We start from the raw sequence: 24,845 nt of genomic DNA on the forward strand, positions 1-24,845 counted from the left end.
TATGCTTTTTCTTTAAGTTTGATACTGGCTTTAACTTTTTTAGTCAACCACAGATGGTGGGCCCTTCCCTTGGAATTTTTCTTTCTCATTGGAATGTATGTATTCTGTGTATTCTGAAATATCCCTTTAAGTGTCTGCCACTGAACCTCTATTGACCTATCCCTTAAACTAATTTGCCAGTTTAGCTAGCTCTGCTTTCATGCCCTCATATTTGCCCTTATTTAAGTTTGGAATACTAGTCTTGGACGCACTTGTTTCTCCCTCAAAATGAATGTCAAATTCAATCATATTATGATCGCTGCTACCTAGGAGTGCCTTCACTATGAGGTTATCAATTAATCCTATCTCATTGCTCAGTATCAGGCCTAATATAGCCTGCTCTCTGGTTGGCTCCAGAACGTGCTGTTCTGAGAAACTATCCCGAAAACATTCAATGAACTCATCTATGCTACCTTTGCCCATCTGATTTTTCCAGTTTATGATTATTGCTGTACCTTAAGGGCAAGCTCCTATTATTTTTTCTTTTATACTCTGTCCTACAGTGTAGTTACAATTAAGGTGCCTGTGCACCACTCCCACAAGTGACTTCTTGCCTTTGTCATTTTTCATCTCAACCCAAACCGCTTCTACAGGTTTCCTGAACTTACGTCATCGCTCTCTAACATGCTATTATCATCATTAATTAACAGAGCCACCCTTCTACCTTTCCCTAACTTCCTGTCCTTCCTAATGTCACGTACCCTTCAATATTCATGTCCAAATCTATGTCATCCTGTAGCCATGTCTCTGTAATGGCTATCAGATCATGCTTATTTATTTCTATTTGTGCTATCAGTTCATCTGTTTTGTTTTGAATGCTATGTGCATTTAGATACAGAACCTTTAGTTTTGTCCTTTCATTATTTTTGTAGCATCTAGCTTTGTCTGCTGATTTACTGTTAGATTTGTACTCTTTGTTCCTTCATGTCATGGTCTGTTTATCATTTCCCATAGTAAAACCTTCTCTCTTGCCTTGTCTCTACTCTTTGGTTTACCACATATTCCCAAACTTGATCCCTTGCACGGACTATTCAGTTTAAAACCCTCTCTACTTCCCTGGTTATGTGGCTCGTGAGGATACCAGCCCCAGCAGGGTTCAGGTATAGACCTTCCCAACAGTAGAGATCCCACTTTCCCCAATACTGCTGCCAGTGCCCCACAAACAGGAACTCACTTCTACCCTGACAGGCTTTGGGGAGTCAGGAGGTGAGTTACTCTCCACAGAATTCCCAGCCTCTGACCTGCTCTTGTAGCCATGGTATTTATATTGCTGGTTTATTTCACTTTCTGGTCAATGGCAATTCCTAGTATGTTGATAGTAGGGGATAGTAAATCCATTGAATATCAAGGGGAGATGGTTGGATTCTCTCTTGTTGGAGATGGTCATTGCCTGGCACTTGTGTGGCACAAATGTTACTTGCCACTTATCAGCCCAAGCCTAATTGTTGTCCAGGTGTCGCTGTATATGGGCATGGACTGCTTCAGTATCTGAGGAGTGGTGAATGATGCCGAACATTTTGCAATCATCAGCGAACATCCCCACTTCTGACCTTATGATGGAAGGAAGGTCATTGATGAAGCAGCTGAAGATGGCTGGGCCTTGGACACTGCCCTGAGTAACTCCTGCAGTGATGTCCTGGGCCTGAGATTATTGACCTCCAACAATGACAACCATCTTCCTTTGTGCTAGGTGTGACTCCAGCCAGTGGAGAGTTTTCTGCCTGATTCCTGTTGGCTTCAGTTTTGCTAGGGCTCTTTGATGCTAAATGCTGCCTCGATGTCAAGTGCAGTCACTCTCACCTCACCTCTTGAGTTCATCTCTTTTGTCCGTGTTTGGATTAAGGTTGTAATGAGGTTAGGAGCTGAGTGGCCCTGTCCACCCAGGACCATGTTACAGGATTAACAACCTAATGATGTGGGTTTATAATCCAACTAACCTGAGTTCAAACCCCATCATGGCAGTAAATCTGGAAATGAAAGGCTGGTATCAGTAACAGTGATTGTGAATCTGTAGGATTGCAATAAAAATTACAATTGGTTCCCTAATGCCCCTTAGGTAAAGAAACCTGCTGGCCTTACCCAGTCTGTCCTATTTGTGTCTCCAACCCCACAACAACAATGTTGATTCCTATCTTCCCTCTTTAGTCTAACAAACACATCATCTCCTGCTAACTCACAAGCAGTCTTTCCTTCCCTTTAGCTGCTGGATTTCCCGACGTCTGGGATAAATTCAAATATTTGAATGAGCAGCCTGCCTCTTGGCAGTGGCTTGGTTGTCCATCCCCATCCTCCTATGCTAAAACCGGAAGTGGACGGTTCCATGGCTGGTAGTTTGGTGAGACCTTAAGGATCAGAAGCAAGCATGCTCCTCCATCTTTTTCAAGTTTCCTTTTTGTGAAAAAAAATCTTGGGAACACTGTAGGAGAATCTGCTTAGAGAATTGGGTTAGCTTATAAAGTAAATTATATAAGGAGCAGTGGAGAGTGTCTGAGATCTTAAATATTCTCCCAATAGTTCTGTAGGTAGAAACAATGTTTGGTGTGCCATTGAGTTGTATTGTTGAAATTCTTATACATTCAAATGACTTGCTTGATTTCTTTTGACTTTTTTGGTGCTAATACATTTTCTATTTCTTTCTTGCTCCTTTAGAAGTTGGAACTCTTTATTATGTAGTGGCTGTTGTCAGAAAATCGGACAGTTCAATCACTATCAACAATCTGAAAATGTTAAAATCCTGCCACACTGGATATAATAGAACAGCAGGATGGAATGTTCCTATTGGCTATCTGATTTACACTGGGAAAATGTCTATGACAGGTTGTAACATTCCACAAGGTAAATCTGAAGTAATTGATTCTTAATGACAGTATCTGTGGATTGCATTTTCTGTCTGTTCCTGTCTTTTTTGTTCTGTGTCTACCTCTCCGTAATCAATTACTCTATAACCATTTGTTTCTATTTTTGTCTCTCATCCGTCACTTTCTGTCTCCATCAATTGTTTCCATTATTCTATTTGTACCTTGCTGCCTGTCTCATCTGTTTATCTTTCTGTCAATATTTTATGTCCTTTGTCTGCCTCTCCATTGTCCAACTCTTTCTCCGCATCTGTATCCATATTTCTGTATCTCTGTCTTCATCTATTCCTTTTTTGTCTAATTTCCTAGTTACATTTTCTCACACTTTCCTCTTTAGGCACAGTCTTTTACCCATTGCACTCTTTGCATATGAATAACCCCTGCTCCTATATCCTCTTATATAACATAAAGATTTATTTTAATGTATGAAAAACTATTCATAAAAGACTTAGGTCTTAGCTTCAGTTGCCTTTACATCATTGGTGCAAAGGAGAATTTCTCTATCGTTTTTGATATCTTTGTTAGTGACTGACCAGCAACCAGGTAGATGATTAGGCCTGGTCACTAATTGGGATGTGAGCATGCTGACATTGTCTGATTTTGCGGGTTCAATTTCAGCTATATAATGGCCCATATTGAGCTTTACGTTAGGAATTTATCACAAAGTAAATTAGGACATTGCATGTAAACAGTCCTTAAAGACTACTTACAAGAGCTGGTGGCCAGATTTGAAGGAATCCTTAAAGGTATATGGCCACACACGGAGCAAAAATGTTAGTAGGTTTTGGAATGGCTGCTAATATTTTTCATGAATGTTTCAACTGTATAACAAAATATCCAGTAGCTGTCAAGACAAATGTGAAGGCAGGAAAGAGTCTCTTCCCAAATGATGGTGTGGTAAAGCACATGAAATTCCTATCTGATGGCTGATAATGATGTAGTAGAGACAAGGGGGACCTCTTTGTCACTCGAAGGCACTTTCACCATAGGAAAGCATTTAAACATGCATTAGACATGACAGAAGAGAACAGAAGATGCAGCTGTGAGCACAGCTGCAGTATTAGCTTTAAAATGCACGTTAACTGTGAGAGTCCTTGCTTGTACAGATGATACAGTTCTTCATTTGACTTTATGCTTATCTAGGACCTGTGGAACCAGTTCTGCACATTCACTGTCAGGTCACTGGGCCCTATGTTGGGTGTGAGGCTAGCAATGGGTCAGCACAGCCCACCTCTGAAGCAAGCTGATGGGCTTGGCATCTCTCTTCTTCTTCCTTTGAAAAACACAAGGAAAGGTGGGAATTCCCAATGGACAAGTCACTATCCCACTCTAGTGAATATACCAAAAATATGATAGTCCCAGAACACTGAACACAAAGCCTCTTGACCAAAAAGATGGAAGAAACAAAACAAAAATAACAAGAGAAAATCTTCAAACATTCTCTCAACATACTGCTGCAAATCTTAAAAATAGAAAATACTGAAATGTTCAGAGTTAACGTTTCAGGCCAATAATCTTATATCAGAACTGGAAGAAGTTAAGGATTGTACAGTTTACAAATCAAACACCATCCAGGGTTTTCTATTTTGACACTTGCCAGCCTGATTCATTTTTCAAAATTCACTCTCAAGACATGAGCACTGTTGTTAAGGATGGTATTTATTTCCCATCCTAGGGATGCAACTTAGTGGTTTGCTGGGCAACTACAGAAGGGAGTTCAATTCCACATTCATGTGGGACTGGAGTCACACTTAGGCTAGGGCAAGTTTTTATATATATATATATATATATATATATATTGATGAAGCAGTTAGGTTTTTACAAAAATTTGACAGCTTCAGTCAATTTTACAGGTAGCAACTATTTTAAAAACCAAAATCTAATTCTCAAACTGCCACACTGGATTTAAACTCATGATCCCTAGATTATTAGTTTAGGGCACTGCTCCAGTAATATAACTACTGTGCTACCATGGCTATTCATTTAAGTGGGTGGAAAATTACAGACTAGTGAACATAGAAGTGGAGAACCAGAAGCAACAGATCTTTTAAGGACACCCATTTTAAATCGACAGTAGATGATCAAAAGCTGTTTGAATGTAAATGCTGGGCAATTGTGTGAATATCTGCCTGCTGTAATCGGGACCTGAGGTTAATATAACAAATGGCAAACTGGTGGGCACTTCTGGTGCTAAAACAGAATACATTTGTAAATTGGATGGGAAGCTAAATGGGTGGAAACCTCATATAACAGATTATCTCCCATTTAGTCAATAAGTTACGCCCACTTTATGTCTATCAGATGAAAATCATTCCTATTTCTAATGCATCCAGGAACTTGACATTGATCCTCTGAATTAGGCAGCGAGGATAAAAAAGACCATCATGCAGGGTATAAATTGGAAAGCTATTTTATTATTGCTTATCTCCCACCTTGTGATTAAAATTTAAGATTACACATAACTTTCTTTAAATCTTTGTCTCGCAACTTTATTCAGTAATCTGAAAAAAAAATCTGAAGTTTATGCAACAAAATTCTTATTTCTAATCCAATTTTAATTACTGACAGAAGCTTCTGTTTCAAGGTGGACTATCAAAAATATACCCTTACATGTCTGATCACTACTGATGAATTATTTATTTTGCTTCTTTCCAGCTGTGAGTGAGTTTTTCACTCAAAGTTGCATCCCTGGAGCACAAGGTATAAATTTTCCATCAAACCTTTGCCAGTTGTGTATCGGTGATGAACAAAATGAAAACAAATGTGCGGACAATGCTAATGAGAGATATTTTAACGACAGTGGGGCATTCAGGTATAGCATTTCAACATCTTTTCTTTTATTGTAAACTGTAACAAATAGTTTCACAACCATTTAGAGCACTTGATGGTATGTAATATAAAGATCATAAGAATGATCCTTTTTACTGGCCTAATGGGTATAGTGCTAATTCTTAGAGATTGCAAGTTCTCGGGTTCAATCCCTTCTCTTTGTCTAGTTAGCCTTCTCATGGGTGGGCAGAGTTGGGCAACAGTTGAGACACTGATAATATTACTAATTTGTAAATACTACTGACTGGTTACCTTTAGTATTGATAAAAAGGTTTATCTTATTGCATGTTTCACTCAAAGGGAATACATTCATTTATCCTGAGCTTTAGTGCACCACAAAACTGTTATGGAATGATGATGTCAAAAAATAGTCCTATTGATCTAAAGTCTTGATATATGGACACCTTTGGTTTATTGGAGGGTTGATACAATAAGGAATTTGCATTAAAAATTCTCATTCTCTCATCAAGAGATGCACTAATGTGGAATTACAACGTGTTTTAAATTGTGGGATATGACGGATCCGAGAACTGACCAGACCAACTCGGGGTTATTTTGGCCAAAGGGTGAAAACAGGCACTAAATGAGTGCTCTGCTAATAAATCAAGGCTTTTGAAAATGGTTTTAGCACCTAATTTTAGTCCTAATTGCTGATGTAATTTGAATTTGCCTGCAGGTGCTGAACCAAAAACCTGAAGGTTTAGCATTCAAATGTTAATTAGAGACAATTTTCATGAAGCTGTATACGTGAGCTCCTCACACGTACTTCCACTAAAGGTACAGAGTGTGCTGGCTGGCACACATTGGCAGACTGCAGGATGGTTTAAACAGACAGTGCCAACAGGTTATTGGACGTGGCACCGGTGGTTGAGTCCATCCCGAGAAGGAGGGGCGTCCTGTCTCGGTGGAGAGAGGTATGCCATCTCATCCTCCTCGATATCCCGTTCCTCTCTGCTGTAGCAGCTGATGCTGCTCTGCCTGACCTCATATCCTCCTTCTATTCCTCCTGCAGACCAAGGGGGACCCCTTGCAAGATGCCAGTGACCAAGCACTCCCTTTCCTCTGGTGATAAAATGGAGTAGGACAACACTCACTATTTTTTAGAAAGTCCTAAGGAATTAGCAGAATGTTATTAGAGTGCAGTCTTCAAAGTGTCCCAGAAATGGTCCTGAGGCCCTGAGGTCCTCCACAGCATCAGCAGCGAGTAAATATGAAATGGTGAGTGTCCCTTTAAATAGTGCTTGAAATCCACATCAGTGTCATGTTAATTCCCAAATAGCTGGTTGCTGTTTGGAGAGGGCAGTCAGACAAGCACTTTTTATCAAAGTAGCATGCAGCCTCCTTATTGAGAGTAGGAGGCATTTAAAATGGAAATCAGCGTTTAAGTGAGCCTCCGGGCAGTTGTCCCAAGTGTGAGCTTCAACTCCTTTATCAAAGCAGCAAGTTGAACCAGCTTTTGGCTGAAGACTCCAATTTGGCTGCCTCAGAGAATCTTTAGCATGCATTATATTTTCCTGTTCTATACATACTTACGTTCCTTTGTATGGAATACCATGCTGCTGACCTGAGAGTTACTTTAGGGGGTTGAGTAATATTGAGTATTCTGATTAGCCAGGCGATGGCCAATCACATATTTAATAGATCATAGTTGACTCTCAAAAATATTTACGCCTTGCCTCCTATTTTGAAGTGATTTACCAGCCCCAAGTACATCATTGGGAAACTTAGCTTGGCTAAAAGTTGGCTAAATTGTTTTATTTGTCTCTTTTTTTTCCTCCTCGGGATCATACAAGGCGTGGTTAAAGAACAGATGGATGAACTGGTGCCAGCCCTTTGCCTGTATCTCTCTGCAATGGGCTTCTAGGTGGCCTGATAGGGATTCTGTGACCTAATTTTCCTCCTCATTGTAATGAGATTGAGATCAGGAACTCAACAAATAGGTGGAGATTGAAGCTTTCTGCTTTGGTGCACCCTGTTGCAGTGTGCAGTGCAACCATAAGTACATAAGTTTTTGAAGTCCCTTCATCCCCTCCTGTTGGAATCAATATTGTGTACATGCAGAACTCCGCTCCTTACTCCCTAGATTACAATTGTGTAATTGGCAGCAAATGGCACTGATGGAAAAAAGTTTTGTAATGTAAACACACAGCCCACAAGCTCTTTGACATTGATCCCTTCTAGAAAAATAAATGTTTTGTTCTGGATGCTAATTGTTACATTCATGGGTGGCTTGACAGTGTTTGTAGCTGCTGTTTTTGCATTAGGGTTGGAGATAGGAGGGTGGGGTAGCTGGAGGAATAACAACATACAGCTGTATCATTTGACACAGCCTTGACATTTTACCATCAAGATATATTTTACCTATACCTGGCTATTTAAATGTACCCCTCTTTCTCTTCAGGTGCCTAGCTGAACAAACAGGTGATATTGCCTTTGTTAAACATTCTACTGTGTCAGAGAATACAGATGGTGAGTGACAGTGTAACTTTCTATATTCTGTTCCACTTGTGTTTGGTCTGTTAAAGGAATTGTATCATATTATGAAATGCAAACAGGATTGATAATATACCTCTAGTTTACTTATGTTCCCTCTGCTAACTTGAAGTTTAAAAAAATACCTGTAGATCTTCTATGGCCTTTCTCACTGATTGTCTTGCACCTGGAGTGTGATTTAGGACAATGTGCCCTGTGAGTGTTGTCCCAATCATCAAGCTCACAGCCCCTTGTGTGACCTCACTTTGGTGAGTTTGCAGATTAGTTTGTGCTGGCACAGTTTTGGGGAATGAAATCTATGTACAGATCATCTCTAACTGAGGCTTCCACTTTAAGTTATCACTTTCACACAGAAAATTAATCCAAACCAGAGTCTTAAAAAGATAGTGAGAGAGATCAGATCTGTTAAGTGTTCTCCACTAGGGAGGCTGATTGCACTTCGTGCAGTGTAGGGAGAATCTGGAAAATATCAGTTGATTATAGAGTTACTATCAGATATAGATGGGGTGTTATACCTATTACTAATAATAATATATGGATTTTTAGTGATCTGTTTCATTAGTGCTTCTTTCAAGGGGAATTTGAGTGTTTTCAGTCTTACTAGTGCCTATCGGTGCAATTTCAGTGAACTATTATTTGTTACTGGTGGATCCAAAGTTCCTCTCATCTCTGATTTTCCTTTTGCAAATGGCTCCTTCCACCTTCAGTTCCCCCTCTTCCCTGTCCTAGGTTTCACTTCTTCTTTGCCTGCTTACCAATGGCCTCCTGGTTCTTGTGACATCACACACAGTTGCTGTTGGTGCAAAACCACAAACAAAACTCAACTGCAGGGACCCAGTCTATCATAAGGTAAATTAAATAACAGTTGCAGGCATCACATGGTCAAACTGTCATGTGATCACACCACCCTCACCCCCTCCAGGAATACCACCAAACAGAGTTGGCAACCCTCCCTTATAAGTTGAACAGAACCTACTTTGCTGCTCTCACCTCGGGTTGTCAACCCTCCAGGATAGCCCCGAAGTCTCCAGGAACTGAAGATCAATCTCCAGGACACTGCTGTGTGCAACCCTGGAGAAATATCATAAGAACATTAAAAAAGATTTTTCTTTTCATTTTCATTAAATGTTTCTCATTACCAGATATAAACATATTATAAATGGGAAGAAAGGCTGTTTGGCTGACGGTCAAGCATCATCCAATTGGATAATAAATCTTTTTGCTTTCCAATTGGCATAGGAAGGCAGTACATCACAAGGATGGATGTGTTGACTGACTAATGGCAATTGGAGTTTGCAACCCTACACACCAACCTCTATCCAACTTTAATCCCAGGAATTTAGCTGCTCCTAGTCTCAGCTGTAGGAATGACTTCATTCTCTTCAAGCATCTCATTTTGCTGGTCAAAGATGCCAGATAAGAGATTAAGCTGTTCCATGACTATATCAGCTTTGGCTTCCATCTTTGCTTGACTGGCCTACTGTCTAGCTTTATTTTCATTCCTTAACTGACTGCTCTGTTTCTTTCCCAGTGTTCCATTCATCACCTAACCACTTCACTCAATGGCCTGTATCTCATATAAAAGGAGAGGTAGAGAGAAAGAAACTATCAGTCTACCTAGGCTAAAATTCACATCTAAAGAGCAAAGAGCAATTTCTGTGTTCAGTGGTTGGATGACAGCGAAGGTATGATTAAAGATTGCCTAAGCAAATGCAGTCTTCTAGGGGAGGAACAAATCATGGGACATTCATGTCCTGATGCAGTTACCGTCGGAGTACTTTGCTTCATAAGTCTGCATTAAAAGCATTATGGTAGCCCCATTTTGATTGTACTCTTGATGTGTAGGGTCCTTATCTGCAATTTTGTTTCATGAATTCTAACGCTTGTTACTGTCAGTGAAGAACTGTCTGGTTGCACCTGCTTTCAGAGTTCTTGAAAGAAAAGCACTTAGCCAACTCATTCAGAATCTACATTAACACAGCCTGCAGATCTGATATATGGCATAGATGATATAAGCCCTTTAGTATCATACACAAGAGCCCTGGAGCTGTGCCTGGCTGAGAGGCATGGCACACTGTGGTACTGGAAAATGACTGTTTGTAATTGTGTCACTATGACAGCTGTGCGTTGTTCAAGGATTACTTGTTCTTCCCCTTCCTTCCCCCCACCCCCCGACTCCTGACATTTGTTTTGTTTCCTAAACCAGTGAAATGCTTGATTTTATTTTTTAACAACAGATTTGGGATTGATGTAATCTCTCAGCTCAAGTGGTAGAGCACTTGAGCACAAGTCAATCACTTGCTTGCTCCAGATTAGGATATATTTGCCAGTTCTCAGTTGAGCTAATGTTAGGCATTTGGTGTCAAGAAATGCTAGGCATTGCACCAAAGTACGATGAATGAAATGCAGATTTAGGCAGCACTGATAAACTGTTGCTCTTTGTATTACGACTCAATAAATGTGGCAAAATCTCAGCTACAATTTTTTGTAGGCAGCTATAAATTATAACTGCATCAGTACTTGTGAAATGTGAATTAAGTGCAGCATCATAGTAGTATGATTTCGCCAAAGGCAGCAATAAACTATTTTACAGGAAATAATCCCATGACATGGGCAAAGGACCTTAATTCGAGCGACTATCAGCTTCTGTGTCGTGATGGAAGCCGTGCTGAAGTAACAGATTGGAAAGCGTGCCACCTTGCCAGAGTGCCTGCCCGTGCAGTTGTAGTGAGATTGGATACTGATGGCACAGCTGTCTTCAACGCTCTGGATGCTGCACAGGTATGGAGACTTTCTGCCAACTCAGCCAATTTTTAAAATCCTAACATTTAAAAAGATGTTTAAAGAGTGTTTATGAACAAGAGAAAATTAGGCTATTCACTTAGTTGAAGCACCTTTTGAATAAAGAATATGAAAAGTACAGAATACAGTACTCCTGAAGTTGAAGAATCAATTATTGTATTAAGTTTAGACTGTAGACCGTCGTTTGTAAAAGGATTCTTAGATTAGAGCATATGTATTAAGAATTTTTGTTTAGATAAAAGCAATTTGGCCCAATAAAGCTGTTCCTTTTTCATAAATTAGCTCTACCTATTGGCCATCTTATCATATAATCATGGAATAGTACAACACGGAAGGCGGCCATTTGGCCTGTCAAGCTTACACCAGCTTTTCCGAAGTGCTTCAGTTAGTCCCACTCTTTCCCCATATCCTTGCAATTTTTATCCTTAAAGTACTTGTCCAATTCCCTTTTGAAAACTATTATTCCATCTATTTCCGCCACTCTGTCAGGCAGTAGATTCCAAATCCTAACCACTTGCTGCATAAAAAAGTTCTACATTTTGAAGCCTCTGGTTCTTTCCTTAAATTAAATCACTTTGCACTCCAGAAACTCACCTAATTATTGCTTAAACCCATTTATGTTGTTAATTCCAATAGATTTCTCCAGTACCTTATTTAATAAAGTATCAGATATTTGTACTATTCAGTAATAGTTTCCATGTGTTAATGAGAGGAGTAATTGGGATTCCTGGGATGCTATTCCTGGAAGTGAAATATGGTTCAAGTAATCATCACCTATAGTAAGCTGAGATAAAGATACTGTTTGCTGAAACAGCTCATTGATTCATTGCAGATTTTCTAAGGATTTATATCTACAGTTGAGGGTGTCTTGTCAATTACTGTGCATAATATTCCAGGAAGGAAGACCTGGCCTGAAAGAATTCAACTAACTAGCCTGAAAACTGTACGCATTTCTTTTTGACTGGATTGCAGAGGAATTAGATTATGCAGAATGCATTGACAGTTCCTGGTGCTCTGGGGCTGGGATGTACCAGATTGCCAGCGAACAGGTTTAAGACCAAAAACCGTTTAAGAAATGAGAGATGAATTGTCATTCAAACCATGGATTTAAATTCCTCTCAGGATTACAAGAAAGAATGATTGAGTTTCTGGTAAAGTTCATGAAACTGGGTCAGGACACGTACTTTCCTATAGCTTCTCATTGATTGGATAGTCATATCTTTCCCCAGGACTTGTGGAGATTGACAAAGAAAAGGACTGAGAGGTGAATGTGGAGCAAAAAGACTCCAGAAAGCTTAGAGAGCTGCTAGAAAGTGTATTTGGAAATATTGATAACCTAATACTGAAACCTTCTCATGATAGCATTCCAGTTCTGATTCATATCACCAGATTCATGCATTTTTCAGAATGCAATGGCAAGATTAATTAAATCAATAAAATTGGTACCTGAGAGGAAAGGGTGAAACAAAGAATCAGGACCCATTGTAGAATGGGATGAAAATATAGCTTCATGGAAGCGCAGATTCAACCTCATTGCTTCACTGTTGCTTCCCTCAGGGATTATCTGCTTTTTCTTAAGCGTTTGAGGCATTACACCAAGTTTCGAATCTTTATTAATCTAGAGAATAAAGTTCATGTCAAAGAGTTGGGTTATTTGACAGATGAGGTGGTTTGTGAAAGAACTGGGAGAAGCCCCTCCAGGTGTATGGAGCACTAGATACAGGGTTAGGCCAATTAAGGCCCGCCCAGTGTGAAACATGAGCGGCAGTGCAGAGTGCTGCCTGTGTGGGCTGGGGCCGGGGGGGGGAGCATGAATTTTGCACTTGCATGCAGAGCTGCCTCAGGGAGATGAAGAGTTATATAAAAAATAAAGAAAATAAAAATGTAATGAAACATGTCCCCTCATGTGACTCTGTCACATGAGCAGGGACATGGTATTAAGTTTTAAAATTATTTAATTTTTTTTATTTTAGCAAACCTCATCCCACCTGTGGATGAGGTTTCCTAATAAGTGCAAAGGCCGCTTGGCCTTTTCGCCTGCCTGCCAACCATAAGAGCAATGAAAAATTCAACTTAATTGATAACTTAATGACCTTAACGGGCCTTTTAATTGTCGGCGGGTGCGCTACTGACTCCGGCACGCGCCTGTCGAACGAAATATCATGCAATTGTGTGTTGACATTGGGACACTCGCCAGACGTCAACGTGTGCCATTTTTTGCTCAGGCGTGTGCCCGCCAAGCTAAAAATTTTGCCCATAGACCCTGAGCCAACATGTAGACAAGCCCACCCCCTTTCAGTAATGGTAGCGAATTATATAACTCTGAAGAAAAGCAATTGCATCAAACCATTCATTTGAAAAAAATCTTTTACTTACAGAAAAAGTTTGGCATTACTTCCACTGGCTTTAAGATGTTTGATTCTGCTTCATATGATAGCAAAGATTTGCTGTTCAAGGACTCCACCAAAGAATTCGTGCTGATCAAGAATGAAACTTATCAGGCCTGGCTGGGCTCAGAATATCTACAATCCTTGCGTGTACTTGACTGCTACAGTAAGTGATATCTTTCAGTTGTAGACAGCTCAGAATCATTAACACACTGAGCTGAATCTTCTTGTTACTGAGTGGCAACAGGTTTATCACAGTGGAAATTTCAGAGAATTGTAGGAAGTTTACAGTACAGAAAGAGGCCAGTTGGCCCATCATGTCTGTGCCTGCCAAAAAATGAGCCATCCAGCCTAATCCCACTTTCCAGCATCCGTAGCCCTGCAGGTTACGGCACTTGAGGTGCATATCCAGATACCTTATAAAGGAGTTGAGGGTTTCTGCCTCTACTACCCTTTCAGTCAGTGAGTTCCAGGCCTCTACCATCCTCTGGGTGAAAACATTTTTCCTCGTCTCTCCTCTAATGCTTCTACCAATCACTTTAAATCCCTGTCCCCTGGTTACTGACCTCTCTGCTAAAGTAAATAGGCCCTTCCCTTCCACTCTACCCAGGCCCCTCACAATTTTGTGCATCTCAATCAAATCTCCCCTCAGCCCCCTTTGTTCCAAGGAGAATAAGCCCAGCCTATTCAATCTTTCATCATAGTTGCAATTTTCCAGTCCTGACAACATCCTCATAAATCTCCTCTGTACCCTCTCTGGTGCAATTACATCCTTTCTGTAATGAGGTGACCAGAACCGCACACTGTACTCAAGTTGTGGCCTAACTAATGTTTTATATTGTTCCATCATAACCTCCCTACTCTTATATTCTATACCTTGGCTAATAAGTTAAACGATTCCATTAGCCTTCTTAACCATCTTATTGACCTGTTCTGCTGTTTTCAGGGACATGAACAGGAATATGGACATTCCCTCCAAGGACCCTCACATCCTTTACACCTCTCAGTATCCTCCCATCTATTGTGTATTCCTTTGCCTTGTTTGACGTCCCCAAATGCATCACCTCACACTGGTCTGGGTTGAATTCCATTTGCCACCTTTCTGCCCACCTGACCAGTCCATTGCTATCTTCCTGCAGTCTACAGCTATCCTCCTCGCTAGCAACCAGGCGGCCAATTTTTGTGCTGCCTGCAGACTTACTGATCATGCCCCCTACATTTACACCCAAATCGCTAATATCTACCACAAAAAAGCAGGGGACCTAGTACTGAGCCCTGCAGAACCCCACTGGAAACAGCCTTCCAGTCGCAAAAAACACCCAGCAATTACCTTTGTTTCTTGCCACTAAGCCAACTTTGTATCCAGCTTATGACATTCCCATGGATCCCATGGGCTTTTTTTTAGCCAGTCTGCCATGTGAGACTTTGTCAAAAGCCTTGCTAAAATCCATTTAGACCACATTAGCTACACTACCCTCATCAATCCTCGTTACTTACTCAAAAAATTCAATCAAATTAGTCAGACATGACCTTCCCTTAATAAATCCTTAATTAAACTGTGCCTTTTTAAGTGACAGTTTATCCTGTCCCTCAGGATTGACTTGAATAATTTGCCCACCACCGTTAGACTGACTAGCCTATCGTTATTTGGTCTATCCCTCGCTCCCTTTTTAAACAAAGGTACAATTTTGGCAGACCTCCAATCTTCCGGCCCCACACCTATATCGAATGAGGATTGGAAAATGATGGTCAGGCCCTCCACTATTTCCTCCCTAGCTTCTTTTAACAGCCTGGAGTACATTTCATCCGACTCTGGTAATTTATCAACTTTCTCCCTTTGTTTATCACAGCCAAAAAGTTATATTTCTCCTCCTTAACAACAATGTCTGCAATGTCCCCTTTTTTTTGTGAAGATAGACACAAAGTATTCATTAAGAACCATACCCACGTCTTCTGCCTTCACACATAGATTACCATTTTGGTCTTTTATGGGCCTTACTCTTTCCTTAGTCATTCTTTCACTCGATGTATTGGTAAATCATCTTTGGGTTTTCCTTGATTTTGCTTACCAATATTCTTTCATGCCCTCTCTTTGCTTTCCTAATTTCCTTTTTGATTTCACCCCTCCGCCTTCTGTAGTCATCTTTGCTTTCTATTGTATTGAGTTCTAGGTGTCTGACATCAGCTTTCTTTCTCTGAAATTTGTCCACTATTTCCCTCAATCCTCTCTTCCCCACCCCAGTGTGGTCACAACAAAACATGAACTTGTGGGTCTGTGTCCAGTACATTTTTTAAAAAAAGTGTTGAATGGTCTGGTTGTCTTAGATGTGTTGGCTGTGTTACGTTGGTATAATTTTTTTGAGTTTGTTTTAATAATCAGTATATCAGCTGAGTGCTATAAATTGCAGACATATGGTACTCCCTCAGTTGATACAAAGGAATTCTGCAGAACAGGCAACATGAAAGAGCCACATTTTCATAAGTCTTGTGGATTTCCAGTAGGTCTCAACTTAAGTTTAAAACCATAGAGCTACATTTCCTCTTTTTGCGCACGGGAATTGAAAGTCTCTGGCTGCAAGTGGGGTTTAACTGTAATAATGCTTAACTGTGGTGATGCTTCAGGTAAGCAGGAGAAAGTGGCACACACAGGGATGCCATGGATGTCAATTTGAGTGCCAGTTTCCTGGGACTTACCAAGGCGATGCCAAATACCTCTATATGACTCACCCTATGGTTTTCCCTTCTTCTTTGTGAAGCAGTTTATAAGTCCTTCCTTGGCACTTTTTCTTGATCAGCTCGAGCAAAAATCTGGAACTATTTGTGTGGGGAAACTGTGAATATGAGGCCACTTGTTAGAATCATGGAAATTTATAGTGCAGAGATAGGGCATTTGGCTCATTAGGCTCTATGCTTGAATTGAAGCTATTTCCAATGCTCTTCTGTGATATAAAATGGAAATATGTTACATTTGTTATGTAAAAAGATGTGATATTGACATTGTACTAGTATAGAGAAATAGCAAGTTTGTGCTGCTTTTCTTAACACAGGTATGCCCAACATTCTGCGTTGGTGCACACAGTCCAGAGGCGAATTGCTGAAATGTAGCGATATGGCTGAAGCTTTCAATAACAAAAACCTGTCACCGCCAATTCAATGTGTATCCGGTGACAATCCCAATGACTGCATGACAAAGATCAAGGTAGGATTCATATCTGCACAATGCCACTACCAATATAAGTTCAAGATGGGTGAATACACACACACATAGAATTCCTGCAGGAGTTTGAAGAAACACCAAAACAAGCAAAACCTGGATTTTGTTACACGTCAGAATAATTCAAGACTTTTTTTGCAATTTATTGGATTTTTCAGTTGAGACATTATACTAGAGTGAATGGTCAGTCACAGATCTCAACCCCTAATAGAAACATTTGCCTAAGTGTATTTGGGTTGTTTCAAAAGAATGCAAAAAAAAAAAGCACAAAGCATTGAAGCAATGAAGCTCTTTAATTCTTAGTTAAGATTCTTTTGCATTTCTGGTAGATTTCAACTCTCAGATTGGTGTATTTTATTGTTCTCCCTGCCCAGTTAGAATGGAATATGATTGAATCTGATTAGGCCAGGAGATCAAACAGTGAACAGGCATCTCAGAAGAGTTAGATATTACCTAATTACAGCAGCTTATCTATCCAAATATGATTAAATAAGCAGATTACCATCTCAGTACCTATTGATTAATTATGCAAGAAAGTAATTGGGAAATCCGCTATTTTAGATTCTTGTTTTGTGTTACTTTACTGTGTGTTGGGATTTTCCCATGGCAAATACCATTTCTCAGCAGAGGGCAGGTAGCTGACCTTCTCCAAATCCTATGCCAGTGTTGATTAATGATTCCCATACAAGAGCAGCTCGAAGTACGTGCTGTTCTGTTTACCTCAGGAACTGCCTGGTTTCTACTCAACAGTTCTGCATCATGGAATTGTGATTGTGATTGGGGGACAGAGGGTTTGTCAACAGGCAACGAGCTGCAGGCATCCTGCAATTTTGTGGCATAATCAACACATCTTCGGTAAACAATCAAATGGTAAAGTAATGCTTGCTTTACACTTTTACTCTAGGCCTAGTGATTAAAGGAGGTGTAATATTAAGACATATGTGTCAGGATGTTTAGTTTGATTAAACTGTTAGCAGATATCAACCAGGAGCACTTGAGTTGACCTTTAATTCCTGTGGAGTATGAAGGGGAAAATCAGCCAGAGTTCCCACTTCTGATATTATCCATTGATCCATGCTGGACATTGGGTGTGGAGAGGACTCGACCTTGTTGAGAAAGTATCCTGTCAACAGACAATCTATGTTACCAAGATAGTGTAGGCAAAATACTGCAGATGTTGGAAATCTGAAATAAAAACAGAAAATGCTGGAAATATTCAGCAGGTCTGGCTGCATCTCTCTAGAGAAACAGACTTAATGGGGAAAATTTAATGTCCCTCATCCCGTTGCCTATTGAATCTTCAAACACCCTCCTTCTCCTTTCCCCTCCCCCCACAACTAAGTCCGGGATGGGGTAGGTTAAGGTTGGCCTTCCCAACCTTAGGCCATTTGAAACCTTTGAATGGCAAATTAATGGCCACATAAGGACCTCTTTCCGCCACCTAGTGTACCAGTGGTGGGGTCGGGGGAGGTGGGGCAGCAGCAGCGATAGATGCTGTGACTACACACCTGGGCAAGCTGTCTGGCAAAAGCTGCCGGCATGTCTGGGGGTTAGGTGGGTCCTCCTGCTTGCGTGCTCTTTACCTAACAGAGAACCCATTAGCAGCAAGGGGCACCTCTCCTCCCACCCTTCAAATTGATCCACCTGCCCCAACTTGATGCAGCCTGGCCGACTGACCCCAGCTAGGCAAACCCAAATAATCCAGGTTCTGGGGTCTCCAGCAATGTTCCTCCTCCCAGACCTCCTGTAGTCCCAAGAGTGGCCACTGCTTCAAGTGGCACTTCTGGTAATGAACAGCCACTGGCGTCTGACTGGCCAACAGCTCTTGAAGACGGGGCATCCATCCTGAAGGACCCGAGCACCCTGATTGCAGGAGTTAAGTGCCTGATGGGGCTTAATCCCATTAGGCCTCCCAGGGATGGCCGCGGCAGGGTTGCCACCATCTCTTCGGTTGGTGTCATTGAGGCCATTAAATCCAGCCCAGTGTTTCAGGTCTGTGGCTTTTCATCAGTAAGATACTGGGTGGAATTTTCCGAGCTCGCTGGTGGCGAGCGTGATAGGTGGCGTGTACGGAAAATATGGCGGCACCCACTTCACGACTATGTGAAGGCAGGTCGCAATCTTCCGCTCAGCCTGCCGACGGGCTGTGTTTCCCGCCATTGGTCAGCAGGGAGCTAATTGTAATACATTAGCATAGAATTAAAAGGCCATCCCGCCAGGCTCTAGGAACCCCGCCGTATCGTCCATCCACCTTGGCGGGAAAGCACGCTGATGTGTTTCACAACAGCACACAGGCGATGTGCGCTTTGGGGGAGCTGAGGTGAGTGAGCAGCAGCGTTCTCCACAGCTCGCCCGTTGTTTACAGGCCTCAGGGACACCAGGGGGTGGGGAAAAATGCCTGGCCCCGCAGGCGACTCTGAGGGATGAGGGGTGTCTGGGGTCAGTTTTCCACTCACTGAACGTGCAGCTGGTATGTGACCACCAGAAACGCAGGTATGCGTATGGTTTCCAGGGAGTGTACACGATGCCTACATCATGATTCGCTCGCAGATCCCTGCAGTCTTCCAGGGTCCACAGAGGCTGCAGGGTTGGCTCCTTGGAGACAAGGGCTACCCGCAGAGGCGGCCTCAGAGTGCAGCAGAGCGGCGCTATAATGAGGCTCATGCAGCAGCTCTCAACTTAGTGGAGCAGACCACAGGGATGCTGAAGATGCAGTTCTGGTGCTTGAAGCGGTCTGGTGGAGCCCTACAATACAGTCTGCAGAGGGTGTCATGCATCATCGTCGTCTACTGTGCCCTTTACAACCTGGCGCTGCAACAGGGTGAGGAGCTGGTTGAGGAGGAGATGGAGGAGCTGCACGTCTCCTCCAATGAGAAGGACGCTGAGGGGGATGAGGGTGAGGGGGTTCTCGGTGGTGACGATGACGGGGATGAGGCTCTCTCACACTGGTTAGACGAGGCAGGCACAATCGGGAGGCCCTCATAGCTGCCAGATTTGTGGAGGACGAGGACGACGACATGCACTGAGCTGTCCCCGTAGATCCTCACATTGCAGTTGTGAACGTCTGACTGAGAGAATCTCCTGTCATGGAGATGCAGTGGAGGCCCTAATAGTCGCTCGATCGCAGGAGGATGATGACAACATGCAGTGAGGACACTCCATAGATTTTCACCTAACCTCTGAGAATGCCTGACTCCTATCTGCTGAGGGCAATTTGCTTGTGCTCCGTGATCAGGGCCATCTCAGGGATGCAGCCAGGAAACTTTAGACGCATCTGATGCTGTGTCCGCCTTCAGTACCTCAGCCCTTCAGGAGCTGGTGCACAGCGTCACTGGTGTCATGGGGGCCAGCCCCACCTTAAAGGTGCTGAGAGCACACAGAGAGAATGAGAGAACTCTGTGGAGCCTGCCCATGATATTCTGGCAGTAATGACCAGCACTGCTGAGATGCAGGCATCAGTACTGTTTCCAGAGAACGAGGCACTGGACAATCACTGTAGTCTGAGGGCCACACAGAGCATAGGGAAGGGACCCTGGACTGAGACACCTGCCTTTTATCTTGTGCAGAAATGTTTCACATCTGAATGACAAGAACACTACTCCTCAGAACAAGAAGCCATAGGCAGGGTGACATTCTTAGGAGTTCATTGACAATAGTGAGCAGGATGCACAAGTGATCAACACCCGTGGCCAGGCTGTGCAACTACTTTTGCCTAACTTTCCTAACCCTGCCTCTAAGTCTTGGTGGTCCCTGGACATCTACACCAGAGGTGGAGGCAGCCTGTTGCGCGTGACGCCTTGTTTGTAATGACTTTGGTGGGCGTCCTCTGGAGGGCTGAGACCTGGAGGGCCCCGACCTGCTTCCAGAGTCCTTTGTGTGGCAGTGGCACCCTCCTCAGCGGAGGTCACAGGAAGAGGGGAGTTAGATGCACTCCCAGAGTCTTGGGTGGATGGCCCGAGCATGCACTGGCAGATCTTCCTCCCTATGGGTGCCCGAGGGCCCCAGGCTGACTCCGCGAGTGGAAGGGGTAGCTGGAGTGAGATTGAGCTGCCCAGTACACCTCTTGCACACATACTATTGAAGGCCAACTATGGCATCAGCGATGGAGTTAAGCCCACACAGCAGTGCAGGAGTGACGTCCTGGACCAAGGTCTCCATGGCGGCCGCCATCTTACCAGTGTTGACCACGGTGCGTTGCAATGCCGGCACTATCACCTCAGCCTAAAGGACTCCTCCATCATGCCTTGCAAACTGAGGAGTGCAGCAGACATCCTTTCCTGTTGTTCCCTAGCTTGTCTTTGCAGCTCTAACTGTGACATGACCGAGTCCAAAGGCTTGTCATCTGACTCGGACTCAGCAATGTTCTGCCCTTCAGCAGTCCTCTGAGTGTCGGGGACCTGGGAAGTTCCTGCCTCTGCCTGTTGTGGATCAGAAAGTGCAATGTGCTCACCAGATTGTGATCCCGAGGCTGCTCTAAAGCTAGGTCCCACCAAGGTGTGTCTCTCTGCGCTGGTGGAGGGTGTGGGTTAGCGTTGTGACGGGTTTTCAGGGAAGGTGCCTTCAGATTCCTCTTCAGAGATTTCTTCAGAGCTTGGTTGGAGGCCCTGGGTCATGGACTCTGTTGGCTGTTTGGCAGGTATGCCTGCAAAAGCAAGGGGAGATAATTAGTGCATGGCATGCCTGTGAAAAAGGACATATCACTCATGGCATGGTTGTCTGATGGATGTTGCACTGCTGGACCCTTACTTCGTAGAGCAGCGCTGACCTCACCCTCAGTTCAGGAATGGTCCCGGTCATTGCCGGCCAGCTAGATGACTCTGTTTTCGAATTCTGGCAGAACTTTGATTTCCGGCATCCCTCCACCTGTCTGCAACCTTTCCCTCCTGTCGTGAGCCAGTTTGTCCTGCATGGATAGAGATGGGGAGGGTGTATCAGGTTGCCTGCCGGGCCAGATGATAAGTATGCCTGGCCTGTGTGGGTGATGAGTGGTCCCATGAATGAGAAGAGGACAGGGATGATGTGTATGAAAGAGTGAATGGTGATGTCCCTTGCACTGGCAGTGAGTGAGGGCCCTGTGATGTGTGATGTGTTTGTGAGTGTGAGAGTTGGGAGGGACTTACCCTGGCGTAACGGAGATCATCATTCATCTTTTTGCAGCACTGGGTGGCTGTCCTCCTCTGCAGGACGTTCACGCTGATCACTGCTGCCACCAGCTCACAAGCCAGGTTGGTGACATTGTTACCCATCTTGCGGCCAGAGTGGGGATAGAGCATATCCTGGCGGGCTTCCACGGCATCCAGCAGTCGCTCGAAGGACCCGTCGTTGAAGTGAGGGGCTGCAGTCTTTTTGCCTTTGCTGGCCATGTCTCCCAGGCAGCGGTGGTGAGCTGGTGGAGATGAGTGTTTTGCCGGCGGTTGCCTTTTAAAGATGGCGAACGGCGTGATGCAACAGCGGGGTGATGGTGAGCGGGTGAATGAGAGCCTGCCTGCCATGGAAACTGCTTGTTTCGGAGGAGTGAATATATAATGAGGTGGCAAGATACGGCATGAAAACCCGCCATTTTCATGGGTGGGTAGGACTCCATTTTACCCGCCTGCTACCGCACTTAGTGCAATTCTGGGAAAATTCCGCCCACTGCGTGGATGTAAACACTCTCAAAACACACTTCATATTAAGTCAGTGCCTGTAGTAGGCAAGTGGAAAAAGGGAGAACAGATCAAAATTTTGCCAGTGCAATTTCAAATGTAGGCTGCAGGTCTTATGGTGGGTCCCAGCATATTAGTACTTTAAAGAGCTGCTCGATTCAAAAGCAATAGGTCAATTGCTAAGTGAAATTCATCAGTGAAGCTTAGATCCTTAGTCCTTGATGCCAATGAGGAACTTCATAAGTGTAAAAAAAGAACTAACTGTCGGGCAAGTGAACAGTACCTTAGACCAAGAACACAGCTGTACGTTATGAGCTTCATTCACTGATGAATCCATCAATTGAGTGACAGGGAAGTGTCAGCTGTGGCTCAGTTCATAGCACCCTCGCCTTTGAATCAGAGGGTTGTGGGTTCATGTCCCACTCCCGGAAACCAAGAACTATGATTGTACTCGAAAGAGTTGCAATCTGTGACTGTTGATAACTCGAAAGAATTGAGTGACAGGTTACCCAAATCCAGACCTGGATAAGGCTGCTCGTAATGGAACAACTCACACAAAAGGTTTTTTTATGATATATAGCAGAACACACCTGCATCTTTCTCCTTCCTGGTACTCCCAACTATGTGGGCCGGTCTTCAGTTTGGAACTACCGTCCCTTATATTTTCTCCTTAAATTCCATTTAATTATATAACTTATGTTAACCTTCTTGATAAAGCTTTAATTAATCACAGTGCTGATTAGTTTATTTGCTTCTTTACAGAGTAAAGACATTGATGCAGTTACATTGGATGCCGGGCAAATATACACAGCTGGAAAGCTGTATGGACTGGTGCCTGCTGCAGCTGAAAGTTATACCAGTAAGAAATAAAATAGAGTAATTCTGAACTCGTGCTTCCAGTGAGGAGCTGCACTTAAAGTATGTGTGGGTCAGAATATTCAGACTTGCTCTTATACTTCTGGACTGCTTTGCAACCTTGAAGCAATAATAGCCAGAAGGCGGCATTGAGTCCCCTGTAAAGCTAAAGCACTCTACCTCTATCAGATACATTTAAGATAGCCTAGTTTTGACAAACACATAATGAGACCCCCTTTGCTAGATCTAGATTAATGGAGAGAATTAATAGATTTCTCTTCAGTCATTCCTTCAATAATTCAATTCAGACAACAAACTGAGAAAACATTTTATACAAGAGTGATTAGAATTTCAATGTATCTCACTGGTCAAAAAACGGTATTTTCTTTGCGTAAGCAGTAACGCATAGAAAACAGTTTAGTTCAACTGGAAATCTATCCAGTGGGACTAAATAGATTGGTTCAGCAGCACAGGATAATTCAAAAGGCAGTATTTCGGATGAAATATTAAACTGGGAAGTTTACGCCTCCATAAAAGTATTAAGTAAAAATATACTTAAAGAAGCAAAGTAAAAAGATTATTCATATTAACTTAGGCCAATAATAGCCCACGTTTAGTTCCTTGTTCTCATGAAATTATCACTTTGTCCTCTATGGAGGGATTCACTTCAAGGTTTAGTGAGTGCATTCCACATAAAGATACTGATTTTAAAAATGGCTAGCAGTCCACAGGCCAGCTTTTATCTCAAGGGAAGAGCAATTATTGACTGGCTAAATTGATGTGCAGATAAAACCCAATTACCAAATCGATTGTACTCTTACTTAGAGCAATTTGTTCAAACACTAGGACATATTGCTGACATATTGGTAAAAAGCCATAAATTGTGAGCTGCTTGGTTTAATATTTTAGCCAGTATTAAGATGGCCCAGTTCAAGGTTACAGCATGACATTAGTGAGTGTGGAAGTCTTCACAGAGTATTGATTCAACAACAAACTGCCTTTGAGACTAGGAGATGGGGTCGCTGGCGGGGCATCAGGTGAGGGCTAGTTCTTCTAGCTTGGGAAATGGAATTGGTGTCACTTGGGAAAGAAAGGTGTAGTAGAAGGGAAGATGGAATTTCCACTATGAAGACAACCACTTGGACATCCACGTAAGTACTTAGCATTGTGCTTGGCAGTTCTATTGTTACCTTCTAGGATGCAACTGTGCCTCTTTCTCAATCAGGCATGGTAGTTAGCTGAGCGTAGTTTAAAAATTTATATTTTATTCAGAAAAATAGGTATTTCCATGCAGGCCAAAAATTCCAGTTTGGATATCAGGTGGACAGACATGTTTGCCAAAAACTGTCATTTTATCAAATGTCTGAAGTATATATTAACATTTCTGCATGGATTGCAACCATCCATTTCAAAATAAATGGAAAACCCAAAACTGAGGCTCTCCTGTGGAACTATTCCCATTCTAAAAGTGTCCACATTTAACTGCAATGCCTGTTGTATTTAAGTGACGCTATGCTAGAAATGTACAATGTTAAAGGTATGTCACATAACACTAGTTTGGAAAAGCAAAATCTGACTGTAAACTAGGCATTTAACTCTCAGTGCATTTCCAGATCCTGGCCAGGAGTAGCATTTCCTTTAGTTACTTTGCGATTTTAATTTTTTTCCAAGTAATTTTTAATATAGGTGTTAATTACCCAAGCTCATTAATTTGAGTGTAAATGCT

General features: G+C 42.6%; 1 protein-coding gene across 1 annotated transcript in view; it reads left to right on the forward strand.

Annotated features, from left to right (window-relative positions):
- Positions 1–24,845, forward strand: part of meltf (melanotransferrin) — a 61,328-nt gene that overhangs the window by 16,949 nt on the left and 19,534 nt on the right. The window contains exons 4-10 of the mRNA XM_078564111.1: positions 2,689–2,874; positions 5,550–5,706; positions 8,125–8,192; positions 10,810–10,997; positions 13,397–13,571; positions 16,453–16,604; positions 23,027–23,123. Coding sequence (XP_078420237.1) covers positions 2,689–2,874; positions 5,550–5,706; positions 8,125–8,192; positions 10,810–10,997; positions 13,397–13,571; positions 16,453–16,604; positions 23,027–23,123 — 1,023 coding nt within the window. The remainder of the gene's footprint in view (positions 1–2,688; positions 2,875–5,549; positions 5,707–8,124; positions 8,193–10,809; positions 10,998–13,396; positions 13,572–16,452; positions 16,605–23,026; positions 23,124–24,845) is intronic.

Source organism: Cetorhinus maximus, chromosome 19, assembly GCF_964194155.1.
Source record: "Cetorhinus maximus chromosome 19, sCetMax3.hap1.1, whole genome shotgun sequence".
Taxonomy (NCBI): domain Eukaryota; kingdom Metazoa; phylum Chordata; class Chondrichthyes; order Lamniformes; family Cetorhinidae; genus Cetorhinus; species Cetorhinus maximus.